Consider the following 16,688-nt stretch of genomic DNA (forward strand, 5'->3'; position numbering starts at 1 on the left):
GACTTTACACTGAAATTTACTTTGCCATTTAATGCTATTAGTCCATCACCTTGTTATCTACTAACACTTGTGAGTTAGATCTGCAAAGATAGTGTTATTAGCAAGAGGATAACTTAATACTTGTCACAGGAATTACACAGGGGAAGTATGAAAGCCCTAGCACCAACTGTTCAAAAGTTATGGCCAAGGTTAAAGTTGGGTAAAATTTTGTAAAACTGGGTCAAACTCCAAGGTCAAATATGATGGTACCAAAAGAAAGGTCATGTCACATGGAATACACATATGAAATATGAAAGCCATAGCTCAAAACCCATCAAAAGCTATGAGCAATGTTAAAGCTTTTGCAGACAAACAGAACAGACAGACGGACGGACAGGGCAAAAAATATATTCCCCCGAATCTTCGATACGGGGCATAAAAACAATGTTGTTCACACAATGCGTAAAAATGCAAACCCAAATGGTAAGTCTTGATCATCCTGACGTTTGTGTTAAACATACACTAAACACAAACGTCGGAATGATACAGACTACTACGAAAGCCGGATAGGCTCATTTTTGACAAGACAAAAAAAATATTTAACTCGTTATAACGAGATAATTATCTCGTAATAACGAGTTAGTATCTCGTTATAACGACTTAGTATCTCGTTATAACGAGTTAGTATCTCGTTATAACGAGTTAGTTATCTCGTTATAACGAGTTAGTATCTCGTTATAACGAGTTAGTTATCTCTTTATAACGAGATAATTATCTCGTTATAACGAGTTAGTTATCTCGTTATAACGAGTTAGTTATCTCGTTATAACGAGTTAGTATCTCGTTATAATGAGTTAGTATCTCGTTATAACGAGTAAGTTATCTCCTTATAACGAGTTAGTTATCTCGTTATAACGAGTTAGTTATATCGTTATAACGAGATAATTATCTCGTTATAACGAGATAATTATCTCGTTATAACGAGATAAAAATTGATCTAAAGAGTTGATATATCTAAGTAAAGAATATACATGTACTATTATTTATAGGAAATAAACAGAAGCCAGTCGATCAAATTTGTTTGAAGTGTGCCTGATAAAGATTTTATGGAACAACAGTATACTAGTTTTTATGTTATGCTTTTGATTAGTATTGTTCATTGAAAAGACCGAAGACAAATATACGGAAACTTATGACCGCCTCATGTTGTTGTGTTATACCTTAAAATTACAAAATAGAATTAGTGTCATCTTAAAATGGAATGGATATAACGTCAAAATGTTGTCAACTTGTACAAGGAGATCAGAAAAAAATGATATATTCTGGCTGATTTAACTGGCCTGTTCAAGCTTTCTTGACTATGTTAAAATTATGATAATTTTTGCGTAATATTTGTCGCAATAAAAAATGCATAGAAATAATCCCATTATTTTATATATTCCGAATTACTAATGTCGATATGATACCATTTGTTAGGCTTTAACGTCCATATTTTGAAAATTCCTTGCCTGTTAACATTAAGAAATACCAGTTCATTTTTATCGTCTTAAAGGGGCTGGGCAAGATCAAAATTCAATGTCTGACAAAAAAATAAATTCACGTTGTTTTTATCATCAATCCCTCCTTCCCCGCAATAATAAATATGATGAATTTCAAAAACTAATACTGTACTTATCACTTAATAATTTATATATTTCTTTTGTTTATTTAAAGAAAGAAACATTTTAATTTACCAATTTGGCATGAAATCTCATGTACAATATGTATTTTAAGCGTTATTATCAATGCGATAGAATAAAAAACTTTTGGGGCTCTTTATTCTACGGAAGCCACAATAAAAAGATGAAGGTCACCAGGCTGAAATGTAATGCATGTAGGAAATTCACATGCCTCACTTTGACAATAGTAAAAACAGTTGACATGTTTGTGATAGAATGAAAGTTTAATATCTAAAGTTTACAATATGATACGCATTAATTAAGGTGTATTTCAAGCATAAATTATGCCTAGAAATATGTATTGTATCGTGAGACAGGATTTTTGATATTTTCACTCGTGAAAATATAAAAAAAATCCTGTCCCACTCTTGAAATAAATTCCATATCAACTACAAAACATTGAATATCCTCTATTTATATCCCCCCCCATCCCCACCCCCCCCCCCAAAAAAAATCATCAATCTCTTTTTGAAATAAAAATTATATGCTTGCATGCAAAGTATACATAATAAATATTGTGATATTGTGATGAGGAAAATAATTAACGACATTGCTTCAATGTTTTATTAATAATATTTCCATTTCTATTTGTTTTCTCTGTGATAACTCTTTGAAAGTTAGGAGCTCGAGAGTTGATTTCTTGATCATTCTAACGGAATGCAAATTTTGCCAAGCGAAAGGTCAGTAGCTAAGACGGCATAATATGCATGTAATTCTCATGCGGCTGTCTTTGTGTCAGACTCTTAAGGAGGCCTAATATGCATGTAATTCTCGTGCTGCTGTCTTTGTGTTTGACGTCAGTGGGCGGGGACTATTGAAATTGACATGTGAGGCCTCGTGTAATTTAAATCTATTAGTCTACATTTTTAAAATCAAAATTTACAATTTTATTTCAAAATGAAATGGAAATATAAGGAATCACTGTCTAGTTAGTAGAGTATGCCAGGGACATCAACGATAGTTGGAAACGTGGGATTTATGCATAACGGGCTTGTAATACATGTATAGTATTAGTCCTATTCGTTGATCAATCCTAATTAAAAAGATTATAAAAGTGAACTGGCTTTGTAAACTCTGTAAACCTTTTTTTGTGTGTTGTAAACTCTGGTTTGATGTTTTGTCACCATGTGGTAAACATAGGATCCGCCAAATAGACGTGAATCTCAAATAGGTCTACGTGAATCTGCACAGCTTGGACCCCCCCCCCCCCCGCAAAAAATATAAACAGTGAATCATGACAGAATATTAGATAAAATGTCAATATCAGCAGATCAAATCTAACGTCTTATTACTTAGAAGGACGTAATATCATTTTTGCTTCATCATTCCTCATCATCGTGGACAATCTGCATAAGCTTAGTCACAAAGTTCGGGGGGAAGGGGGGGGGGGAGGGGTTAAACCAAGTAAAATATTTGACAAGCAAATAGAAAAAAAAGAGATTTGATACTCCAACTACGAGTATTCGTCGTTATTTTCGGGAGATATTTACTCAGGTAAAAAAAAATCTGGAGGAAGGAGCACAAAAATACCCTTGACCGCCCCCTCTTCAAAAGTGGTGGTGGGGACATTAGCCCCCCCCCCCCCCCCATTACTACGCCTATGATCTAACTGCTGATGTCTCACCCCCCCCCCCTTCTTCAAAACATTTCTGAATCTCAAAAACAACATATGTATCGCACTGTAATCGTATATATATGTTGCATAAACGCCTGCGATATGTTGTACTTATATTGTCTCTGATATTTAATTTTAGCGGAATGGAAATTGCTATATGAAAGTGTATTTATTTAGTCGTCCAAAACATGTCGAAATAGTGTCATTCATCAGAAATAGTTGTCATAAATAAATTGCCAGAGTTTGAAGCAAGTATATTTGGCAATATTATTTTAAGAAAAATATCGCGTCCTAATGCAACAATTTGAGGAGGCGTTCAGAATTAATGTGTAAATGTGTTCGTCTTAGAGTTGCTATACTTATCAAACGAGACAGCGAGATAGTTCAAGATTTAATCATTAGTAAACCCCAGAGCAAATTAAATTTTCTACCATTTATAAATTGTTCAAGTTAAGTTTGACTGATAATTACTAGCTAAAAATTCAATGGCATTAAAAACTACAGCCATTTTTATTCAGAAAACTATCTCGTTATAACGAGAAATTTAAACTATCTCGTTATAACGAGATAACTAATTCGTTATAACGAGATAATTATCTCGTTATAACGAGATAATTATCTCGTTATAACGAGATAACTAATTCGTTATAACGAGATACCAACTCGTTATAACGAGATAACTAACTCGTTATAACGAGATAACTAACTCGTTAAAACGAGATACTAACTCGTTATAACGAGATAACTAACTCGTTATAACAAGATAACTAACTCGTTATAACGAGATAATTATCTCGTTATAACGAGATCCTAACTCGTTATAACGAGATAACTATCTCGTTATAACGAGTTATTTTTTTTATTCTTGTGAAAATTGAGCCTATCCAGCTTTCGTAGGACTACAGCTGTATAATGTACATAATTATGCCGAACATCAACTGCAGATTTTGCTTTCATCAACGTTTTTTAAAAATATTTTTTAATCAAACATATTATTTTTTAATTGACATTGTTATCTGAATATTGTCGAGTAAAGTAAAAAAAAATATGAATTTCTATGACTAGGCATGGTCTCTATTATTTGAAAAGAAAAAGAAGGTATTATCATGTTGTAAATTTTGAATTTACTAGGGGGAGGTAAAGGCAAAATTTACAACATGATAACTATTTGTTAAAATGTGTTGTTTAGTTTCAATCTTTAAAAAAAGAAGGAAAACATACAAGAGGCGCACATCGAAAGAGTTTCCCACTATCATTCTATTCCAATGAGACAGAACGACTATGATAATCTAAATAATAAGGGATCCGGATATGGCTATGTAGTTCACTATCGCACCATTGCGCATAGACTTTTGGGTCAACTAATAGCGCGATGGTGCAATAACGATAACGCTATGGTGCGGTGACACGACAGCGCGATAGTGAGACATCGTCATCATGCCATCGCACCATCGTCATGGCAACATCGCCCTATCCCATCGTATCATCACTCTACCGAGTAATCACATCATCGTGCAATTGTACCATCATTATTGCAACATCATACCATAGCGTCATCGTCATCGCACTATTGACTGAAACCTCGGTGGTGTGACAGCACAGGCACTTGTTTCAGTGATATTTTTTAACCCATAGTATAATAATAACACAAGGTATCCAACTTACACCATGAAATATTATGGTATGTGCTTATCTCCGGCGGAATATGTTTCTGAATTTTGATTGGCTAAAATTATCTTTCTAACATGACGTCGAAAAAATATCGTAATTTTTAAGGAAAATGAAACGTAAACAATTTAAACACTGAAATTGATTTTTTAAACATATCCATTTTTAAATTTGCTCTCTGTTCGGGATTAGCACATACGTACCATTTCATGATGTAAGCCGACTTTTCCACTCGGCGAGCAGAGTTTTGACACTGTTTACAGAGATAAAGACAAAAAGACAAACATGCCATATATGGTTGTGTTAATAAATTATCGTAAAAGACAGTGGTCATAAACAGTTTGCCAGTGCATTTCCTCTGAAAGTATAAATGAATGCGATTCTGGGGAGGGGGTACTCCATGTAATTCGGAGCTGGATATCAATGTGTTATTATTATACTATGGGTTAAAAAAATTATTACCGAAACAAATGCCTGTGTGTGATAATGATCTACGTGGACTTATCCGGATTCAATGAAATACTACTTTGAAATTGTACTCTACTTTAATTTCAATCCTGATAAAGTTTAATTATTACACCAGCAAAACACGTAAAACGCTTAATTTGATAAACTTTAGTAACTGAGATGCATCATTCATCAATGTAGTATTTGAAAAGGGTTGCATCACAATGTTAGGAAGTTTCGTTAAAACAGATTTGTCTCCATTTTCATGTAGCATATTCATGCTTTAAAAATCATTAAGGGCAAATAACATGTATAAGCATGACGGGGCATCCTAACACCTATCAAGTAGTATCTATCGTCTAGTCAGATTTTCATTTCGGACAGTAAATTTTTATTTGATTCAAATATTTAAATTAACACTAGCGCGATACTGAAGTGTTGTGTACATTATAAATGATATAAAGCAAACAAAAATATACGGAGGAGCTGAGATTCGGGATAGGGTTAAACAGTTTACACAACGTAACCTAGGGTCAGGGTTGATCGCATCTTTGAATGAATCATTTCTGGATATCGCCTCTGCCTAGCTGGTAAGTACCATTATAGGGTATGAAGATAAATTTGGAATTCACTTTTTGCATGCATTGCATTGTTAAATAAAGGACTTCTATTTTCTTTTTTTAAATCACATTTTGTTTTCATTCAGTCTAAATAGACTAGAACTTCCATTATTTACAGATACTTCGAATAACTTATATTTTATAACATTACCAGGAGGAGGACTGGATTTATTGGAATACTGTCTCCATTATCATGTATATGGTATCCGTTTCCTCTCGATCTGGCATCTTATCTTTGGTTGCTCTACCCTTGACGTGTACGTATAAAAACAGATAGGTCTAAGTTGCTTGCTCGAATATTTATTTTTAAATCATTAAAAAATCATTGTGTATATTTTTTTTTACCTGATGGTTATCAATGTGTAGGTTTCACCATGATATTCGGAACTTTGGTAGAAAATTCCACTGTGCACATTATCCTTCCAGAAAATACCAGTGTCCTATACTTTGGAGAGTACTACAATATTATATATGTAAGTTTTTTCATGCGATTCAAAGATTGTAATTTAAGTGACGACTATTTATTTATTTATCTAATACATCTAATACAAGAGTGAAGAGTGATTAGTCAAATGTATTAAAGTTATTAAACTTCTTTCAATCTGTGGAGGAGAGAGAAAAGGGTAAGGAAAAGGAAGATTTTGTTTTACGTCCCTTGATTCTATAAAAAGGTCTCTCCAGTACGACCAAATCACAAGACATTACAAGAATACATGACAATATTGATTTATAAATCACACATTGGCATAAATATGATAAAAAACATCTTAACCTTTTTTAACTTTTTGTTTTCTTACTTAGGAGTTTTGATTTATTCCTTTTTCTTCTCTCAAGGATTAAGAATACTGTAGCCTAAAAAATTACAATATTTCCCGTGAAATACATGGAGAAATTGTTAAAAATATGACAAAACTGTGTTTTTTTAAACTCATTTGCCCGAAAACCTACCCGCCCGGGGACGTAAATCAAAAAATTAATTTACTGTTACCTTATTGTAAACATGAATTACACATACTTGTATTATGCAACAGAAGCACGGTTATGAAATTCTCTACCTATCAGAGAGGCACTTATGATAAAAACTTATGTATATCCTGGTACGAATCTTTATATAAAATTTTGAAATACCGGTATTTCTTTTCGAAAAAAAAAAAGACGCCTTCATGTTTCAAAAATTGACACCTATTCGTACCACTACAGCTTCACCCAGAGGGAATACTTGCTTTTGATTCGAGAGTGAAGTACAATCCTGACAGAATGTACAAAGATCCTCAGAAACCTTGGACATCATCTGACGACTACCCCTTCATTGCTCCAATTATGATTAAAAAGTCACAAATTGCGTCAAGCATGTCATTCAATATCCATCTTAGTTCAAACAAATCAAGCCAGGAGTTTCTGGATAACCTTGGTGACGTCATATCCGAGTCCTTTGTGGGGATCCAATCAGTTTCCTTGATTTTTGCTGTTTCGGTGACTTGGTATGATACAGAAAGAACATGTAACAGCAGAGAGATGTGTCAGGTATGTACAGTGGTTCCATTAAATTTTCAATACTGAAATACTGTAATCTACTAGTATTTACATGTATTGAATAAAGGTGATATTTTTTCACAGCATCAAAATATCAAAGTAGTATACGTATTTTTCAGTGTGAAAAAAAAATATCAAAAAAGCGGAAAAACTACGTTAGGAAAAGAGAGAGAGGCAAATGAAAAATCAAAGAAAATGTAATGAACACAAAATGCAATGTTTTGTAGTTGAATATGGAATTTATTTCTCTCTTGAACATATTAAAAAAATATCCTGCCTCACTCCTGAAATAAATTTCATATTCAACTTCAAAACATTGATTATCCTCTATATCTTCATTCACTGCTATGTTCGTGCTACTTGTATTAAACTATCCCCTGTATTGATGAATTACCTGGACATTGTTTTGGCTACAGATTACGAATCATAGTCTCATCCTCGCCGTGGATGGTCAGCAAACATTTGCCGTAATGGAGTTTAATGATACAACACCATTGCATAATGTAACATTCCAGGTAAAACAATTTTAAGTAGTTCTTTTATATTTTCCATGACATATATAACAATCACATGCGCACTATTTTATACTTAATCATGTGTTTTAGTCAGGTTTTAATTTTGGATATGGAAGAGGATGGTTTGACTTCGGAGCATCATCAGAGAGTTTGACTGGTCGGAACTTCTATCTTGTTAATTCGGAGAGACCTATTAAAGGGGGATGTGATAAAAATAGAAATAAAAAGGAAGGTATGCTATTGAAGCTATCCCAGGGATGTAATATAGAATATATTAGTAAATAATATTTATTGCAAAGCATGTCTTATTTGGCATCTTTTCAGGGAAAGCGTTTATCTCACCCAGAGTGTTAGACATGTTTGGAGGCAATATTGTTGAAGTACAAGGACCATGTTTTTATGAAAATGACATAATCAAACTTGTAGTGGGTAATATTTCTAACCCATATGGCACAGGAGATTGTTACCGTGTGTCCGAGATTAAGGCGAGATGTACGATACCTCCTCTCACTGCAAGGGGGCGTGTAACAGTGGGCATATCCCTTAATGATATCTCCACTATGTACACAACAACAATCACCGTAGGTAAAGTTCCTTGGTTTTATACATGTTTAAAGTCGTCCCATTAGCATCATTGTATATCAATTTAACAAGAAGAAAAAAATTCATTTCAGTTCATCCCACGCTTACAAAACGTTTCGTGAAATTGGAGGGATCGGGCTGGGGCGGAACGTCAGCAGGAGAACTTACAGTCCGTTGGAATGCTACAAAGCTCAGTATTTATCCTGACGCACGCGCAGACGTTTTTATTGTGGGATACTCTGAAAAGGTTAGAAATTATTATATTACATTTTGAGTTCAATGAACAACGTGAACTAAAGTTTTGAATTACATTTTGAATACTGGTAGTCATTTTTAAAGGCATTCTGGGATTTTCATTTGCCCTTGGTCGATGATGTTCTTGTATCAGAAGGATCAGCTACCTTTAATTCTGATGACATATCCTGTGGTGTTACATGCGCTGAATATGAGGCTGGATTCATTGCAGTTAAAGTCAAAAATATTACACATGCCAACCTCTACAGGCAAGTGGATTTCGAGGGGCGGTTTAGGCTTACAAAAATAATCTATTCGATACATTTTATTGCATTCAGTATATCAGGGTAGGTGTTGCATTTTGTTACTTTAGTACGTCTGAGTATCTAATTTACAGGACCCTGACAAGCGGTGCTATGCCATTTGGTTGGCTAATGAGAAAACATCTGAAGAAAGTTCATGGACCTCAATGGTTGCATGAAAAATGCATGAACTGGTACAAAAAAGAGGTCAAGGACATGCAGTGGATAGAAGCCCTTGACCCGTGTCCTTGTTCGCTCCAACAAGCACTTTTGGACATGGGACGATGGCAGACTGACTTGTCTTGTAATATGTTCAGCAAAACACCGACCTGTGCTTTTCATAAGGGTGCTGTACACTGTGTAAGGAGCGTTGGTACCATAAGTAAGCACATGCTCACTTCATGAATAAACATTCAACTTTGGCAAAGAATGCTATCTTTGCTGTTGCTAAATATAGATGAAAAAGTAATTTTGCGTATAAATACTTTTTACATTAGCAAAATAAAATGCGTAATGTTTGATCGAATAGTAAGAAGAAATATTTTAACAAATTTTATGTTTGAGGAGATAACAAAATTTTCCGATGAAGATTTTGAAGTTATCTTTCCTTTCTCAGAATGTTCTAAGGTATTCCATTACTATGTGTTTTTGTGAAGTTTAGAAAAGGCGGGAAACCAGTGCTGCTATGGGGCCGACGGTCTTTTGAGGTATTCTGAAGATACCTTTCAAGGGAGCACTCCGGACAGATATCATGACTGGGGAGCGATTCCATACGGTACCTCTGGATCCGTTCCTTCTCTTTCGCATGGTCTCGCTGATGTCATGACATTCTTTTACTGTTGTATTTGGGCAAATTACAAAGACTGTGACTTTTACATGGATGTTAGGCCTACGACAGATTGTAAAACATATAAACCTCCACAACAAGGTATATGGTGCATACAGTTTGATTCCTTTTTTTTTTTTTATAAAAGGCAAAAGTATTTATACTACATTTAGACTTTCCCCATGGATGTTATAAAATTCTCTTAATTATAAATGTTGGGGGCACGAAGAAACATACATAAATATCAAAGTAAGTAATGAGAGAACTGGGGTAGCTGATTGCAGTATTTATATAATTAAATTATATATATGTGCATAGTACACGATACGATATTTTTTTTTTATTGCTAGCGCTCTCGAGGGGTTGCAACAGTTTTTACTACGTTATTCTTTTTTACTGGAATACGCATGCTTGACTTCACGGTAGGGCATTCTGGGAATACAACTGTGGATAAACTGTACCATGTCAATTTCGTTTTATCATTTGAAAATGTATATGTTCTGAAGTTTCGTGTTTTGTTGTCTAACCTGTACATACTTTTACAAAAAGTAACAGTAGCTTAGGTCTTATAATGCCAAGACTGTAGAGATCAGTTATTTCTAGAACTACAATAAATACCTAGCTTTTCTGAACTACCTTCCTGGATCTTTCCGGTAAGCTCGGAAAACAACTTCTGATATGTTTTCCGAGTTTGCCGAGAAGATGCGATTGCTACAAAAGAGTACCACAATGGAATATTTTAAGCTAAGTGCTAGCTCATTGGTTCTACTGATTTCAAATTTTTGACCTTAAATTTGAAATTACAGTATACTAACATGCGCGGATCTAGAGAGTGGAGGGGGGTTTAGACCCCCCCCCCCCGGAATTTGCAGAGTTAATAAAAGTATATACTGAAGCAAATAAAAAATGACTTTGGACCCCACCCCCCGAAAATGTGGACCCCTCATGATCCACAACCACCGCGATTTTATTTTACGCGTTAGGGAGCGGACTTTTTTCTTGCTTGTCCAGAAATTATTTCTGGATTGGAAATATTTTGACTGGGGTGGACCCCCCCCCCCCCTTCCCGGAAAAAAAAAATCTTGGATCCGCACCTGACTACAGAATGCTTAAGACACATTTACACGTAATGAGTTATGCCATTGTCGATGTGAAGCCCACTCCAGATTCACCATTCTGAAATTGACCCACTCCACTCCCAACACCATCCCAGTGCACCACTGTGCCTTTCTGTTATTAATAAATCGACTCAGCAACTTTTAACCAATATTCAGATATCTACTTCTGTGTTTTATGATGGCTACAGCGCTTGCTCACCTATCTTTTTAATAGATAAGCTAGTTTCAAAGAAAGATGCTCCATAGTTACTTAAAATAGAATATATACATGTATGTAAATATGTTTTGTTTGATGTTTCGAGACAATTTGAAAATTTCAAAAGAAATGTTAAAATGAATGCATCAAACTAATTCAAGTCTACACCCAGGCTTATCAAAACTTAAAAGACCAGTTATTTCATCTAGAGTATCTGTGTTACTGATAGTCCAATACAACTTTCTATATCATTTCCTTGATCTTCTAATTATTGGTAGAATGCATTTATATCTACAAAACTCAGATTGATCTACTTTCAATTTTAAATTCTTAACTTTGTTCGACAGCAATGGTGTTTGGACAGTCCCACATTATTACGTTTGATGGACAAACTGGCTTGGTATGTGAAGAGGGAGACTACCATTTATATCAAGACTCACAAATGACGGTCCATGGTCGATTCCACGAAAATTCTCAGTCCCAACCTTCAATAAAGTCAAAAGTACTCACCTCTGTAGGAGTAAAAGTGAAAAATGAAACTGTGATAATCAAATTAAAATCTGGAGGATTCCGGGAAAGTGTGCATCTTAAAAATAACCACCAATCAGAGCGCATACTTGACGTCACTGTCAACAATGAGTACCAGTTTTTTGACAGGGAAGACAATAAATGGCAGGATTTTAACGGTAAGATATATATGTAGGAAATTCATTAATTTTATCTCTAATTTAAAAACTGTGTGTAGTGAAGTGGATTCGTATGATTAAGAATTACAGTATACGTGTATATACATTTGTATATCATTATATCTATGAAATTACACGTCATGACTGGATGGCCATTTTAATTACTTAATATAATTTTACGCATGATATAATTTGTGAGATGGTACAATGACACACATTGACATTATGGTCTTCCGATTATAACATTTATGGTGTCTTTTTTAACATCCATGTGCAATTTAATGAAGTTTAGTGGAAGAGGCCACTTTTTAATTTCAAATTACTTAACAGATTTTTAGTAAAGTCCTATCGGTTAAATATATTTAAATAAGTTATGGAACATAAATTGAGTCTTGAAATCGTACCAATCAATAAAACAATCATTCTTTTTTTTTATTTCAAATTGTATTTAATTAGACAGTGCAAATAATGCGGTAAAGATGTTAATGTTTGATTTGTTGAATAGTAGTTTCACTTTGCAGAGTTGACAGTGGTAAACAATGACGAGGATTCGGTACAGTCTAACTTTACCATTCTTTCCAAACATGGCGTGGGTGTCCTGGTGTCTGGGTCAACAGGTTTCTTACACGTCACTGTGACATCACTTCCAGCACTTACAGTAATTTACATGTATTTCTATTGAACTGGATTTGGATAATATTACAATGCATACATGTGACTTTATATTAGTAACACACTTGATTGATTTTATAGGAGAAATCGCAAGGATTGCTGAAAGGTTCGAAAGATTCAGCTAGAGGGTCTGTCAACGGAAGTGATGCGAATTACGATATTCAATTTTCCTGGATATTGCAATGTGAGTGCTTGAAGTAGAGATAATTTGGACTTCCGATGAGCACTAATTATTAATAGTTAGATACCGTTAAATCTTTTGGAATATTTACATCATATTTAATTCCTATATTATAGGGTATATCAACGACACATTAAAACAAATAATACCATACAGGGTAGAAAATGATAAATCAGATATTAAATGTCCAAAAGTTCTCCGAAATTTTACATCCGAAATCTGTCATGGGGATGTGCGATGCCTGTATGATTTGTTTACAACTGAAGATGACCAAAAAGCACGACGGACATGGATGACGGGTCAGAGATACTCTGCAAGCATGGCAGCATTTTCTAAAGGTATATAAAATTCCAGTTAACCGGTTTTTATGCCCCCGTATCGAAGATTCGGGGATATATAGTTTTTGCCCTGTCTGTCCATCTGTCTGTCTGTTTGTCCGCAAAAACTTTTACATTGCCCATAACTTTTGATTGGTTGGAGCTTTGGCTTTCATATTTCACATGTGTATTCGATGTGACAAGACCTTTCTTTGGGTACCACCATATTTGACATTTTGACCTTGACCTTGGCGTTTGACCCAGTTTTGCAAAATTTTCCCCAACTTTAACCTTGGCCATAACTTTTGAACAATTGGTGCTAGGGCTTTCATACTTCACACGTGTTTTCCTTGTCACAAGACCTTTCTTTGGATACCACCATATTTGACCTTGACCTTGGAGTTTGACCTACTTTTGAAAAACTTTAACATTAGCCATAACTTTTGAACGGTTGGTGCTAGGGCTTTCACATTTCACATATGTAATCCTTGTGACAAAACCTTCCTTTGGATACCAACAACTTTGACCTTTACGTTTGACCTACTTTTTAAAAACTTTAACCTTGGCCATAACTTTTGAACAGTTGTTTCTATGGCTTTCATATTTCATATATGTAATCCTTGTGACAAAAACTTCCTTTAGAATCCAACAACTTTGATTCTTTGAGCTTGACCTTGGAGTTTGACCTACTTTTGAAAAACTATAACCTTGGCCATAACCTTTGAACCGTTTGTGCTAGGGCTTTCATACTTCACATATGTAATCCTTGTGACAAGATCTTCCATTGGATACCCTTTGATCTTGGAGTTTGACCTACTTTTGGAAAACTTTAACCTTGGACACAACTTTTGGAAAGTTGTTGCTAGGGCTTTCATATTTGACATGTTTTTTCCTTGTGACAAGACCTTCCTTTGGATACCAACAATTGTAATCCATTGACCTTGACCTTGGATTTCTTTGTATTTCTTGTGAGAAGGCCTTTCCTAAGGCACCATTAATTTTGACCATTTGACCTTGACCTTGATGTTTGACTTACTTTTGAAAAACTTTAACCTTTTCCATATCTATCCAATGGCTGCTGGCAGGGCTTTCATATTTCACAGGTATATTCCTCGAGACAAGACCTTACTTTGGGTACCAACATATTTGATTTGCATTTGAGAAAGTTTAACCTTTGCTATAAGATGCCATACGCGGGCATCATTGTTTCACAAATACATCTTGTTTTTTTTATTTTCAAATGATTTTTTTTCTTGTGAATAATTTTTAAACATTCTTTACCTTAGTGCATTCCTGTGGTTTGCTTAGTGTACCTAGAAGTACTAAGTCTAACGTTAACTATACATTGGGAAACACGGTCAAGATCACTGGATGTAGAGAAGGAACACTGCATGGACATACTAAGTACACCTGTACTAATGCGGGTACCTCTCTAGAATGGGTACCAAGCGTCACTGCATCGTGTCATCAAGGTAAACAGAAAACACCTTTTTAATGTTTTTTTTTATCTTTTAAACTGTGAATGTTAATTACTGTTACATATAGAGCGTTTAGTCCCACAGTGGTCACAGTAAAATCAGCATTTAAATTTCTTCATCATTTAGATTAACAGACACTTATAAATTTAAATTGACTTACTTTCAGATTCAACAGCGAAGACCTCTGATCTCGGTACTTCCTCCCTCGCTGGAGTCGTCGCTTCTGTTGTTATAATTCTCATAATCATTGTCGTCATTGCTGTCGTTATTATTCAAAGAAGAAAAAGAGAGGATAGATATGCTTTCCATAGAAATTATGATTCGTCTTTAGCCAAAACAATTGGCTAAAAAGGGAACTTCATCATATTGATAGTTACTCACTTTCTTTGCTCAATTACATGTATGTATGATACATAAATTTTTCCGGTTATAGGATACTGGCATCTGAAACCATTCTACAATGGTTCATGTAGTATTTTCATAATATCTCTCTTTCTATAGCATATGATACCTTAACAGAAACATTTTACAACAAGTTATCATCGCAATAAATGACATAGTAATAGACTTCTAAATATTCCATTCTGAATGTTCAAATATAAAAGAAATCAAAATATAGTTGGGTCACCGTTGGGAGTTTTTTTTTTTTTTAACAAATCCCACCTTTTTTTTCAGAGGAAAAACTAGTATACATACATGTATTGATATTTATCTATTTAAATAATAAAATCCTAATTGTTTTTATCTCATTGCAAATTTCATAAACCAAAATATTTATTAGTTTTTACATTTACGGATATATTTAATCATTCTGTATGCATAGAATGAAATAGATCTAGTTGATTTCAGAGCATAATAATTATTTTAGTTCCTTTCACTGTGATAATATTTAGACTTATCATAATAGTTTCAATATGATTGTCCAAAAGCAGTTTTGAAAAATAAAATTATACTGGCAACAGTTCATTGGATCATTGTCATCATGAAACAGAGCTTAAACAAACATATTTTTTATTGTTGTCAAAAGTTGAGAATATTGAGACAGCATATATTCATCACGAATAAAAAAGACTTTACAATTGTGTTCCTTGTTTTCATTTTTTTAAAGCTTAGGTCTAAACTAAACATAAAATGACTGCAAGATCGTACGTTGGAGAACATTGTTCTTGCGATGCAGACGGTGATGGCTATGTCCTGTGACCCAATGAAATGCTGAATGTATTATATTTTGAAATCGGTAAAATGATTGTAAAAAAGGGATTATAATTTGGATTTCTAATATGTTCTGAACTGTTATTCGTTGATCTCCCAGTGCGAACGATTTACTTATGCCTGTGGATTTTGATTCTGGATATGTAACTAAATCTGCATAATAATCCAGAGTAATTTGTCTTAAATCTTACTTAGGCAAGAGTATTGATAACTGTTTCTTTTTATTAGCATAGACTTTTTGAAGTGTAAAGCATTTTCAAATTCTAATGGGAATGCATGGGAAAGATATTTTAAATCTAGAATCATAGTCTTAAGTATGTGTCATGTCATGAAGTCACCAATATGACGTCACATCCGACATAAAGTCTTCGGTATGAAGTTTTTAATGTTCAACAGATGGTTTCAACAATTATCAGGCTTAGAATAACAGCAGTGAAAGATTCAGAGAGATCCGATATAAAAGTCTGCGTAATCCTTCATCAAGGATCTTCAGCTTTAAGAGATTCCGTCAAACGATTGCTTGAGATCACACCCAAAGAATCTGATAACTATCGTATACACGTTCTTCTTTCTCCTTTAAGCTACGATGTTAACTTCATTTAACCCAACCTGCATCTGATGAGTCACCTGATACATGACTTACCTCAAGAATTACACGAAATTTAATTAAATTCTAAAATCATGAAATAAACTCATCTGTGTTCTGCTTTTTCCCCCTTTCGTTTCTCTGTGATCCCATCATAGGGAAACGAGAATAGATAGTTTGTACAAGTTAAAAATACGATGCTC

The 16,688-nt window shown here is 34.3% G+C and overlaps 1 protein-coding gene across 1 annotated transcript; it reads left to right on the top strand.

Moving 5' to 3' along the window:
* Positions 1-6,419: 6,419 nt before the first annotated feature.
* On the top strand, positions 6,420-15,475 carry LOC133196338 (sushi domain-containing protein 2-like). Its single transcript, XM_061332246.1, has 15 exons — positions 6,420-6,520; positions 7,248-7,571; positions 7,997-8,095; positions 8,186-8,327; positions 8,420-8,680; positions 8,770-8,924; positions 9,017-9,180; positions 9,309-9,595; positions 9,875-10,141; positions 11,701-12,039; positions 12,561-12,697; positions 12,793-12,895; positions 13,009-13,230; positions 14,496-14,681; positions 14,854-15,475. Exons 1-15 carry the CDS (start codon positions 6,422-6,424, stop codon positions 15,033-15,035), a joined length of 2,967 nt encoding a protein of 988 aa, XP_061188230.1. The 5' UTR covers positions 6,420-6,421; the 3' UTR covers positions 15,036-15,475.
* The last annotated feature ends 1,213 nt before the right edge of the window (positions 15,476-16,688 follow it).

The sequence above is a fragment of the Saccostrea echinata genome, unplaced genomic scaffold (genome assembly GCF_033153115.1).
Source record: "Saccostrea echinata isolate AGI-Se365-2 ecotype Australia unplaced genomic scaffold, CSIRO_AGI_Sech_v1 ptg000030l, whole genome shotgun sequence".
Lineage (NCBI taxonomy): Eukaryota > Metazoa > Mollusca > Bivalvia > Ostreida > Ostreidae > Saccostrea > Saccostrea echinata.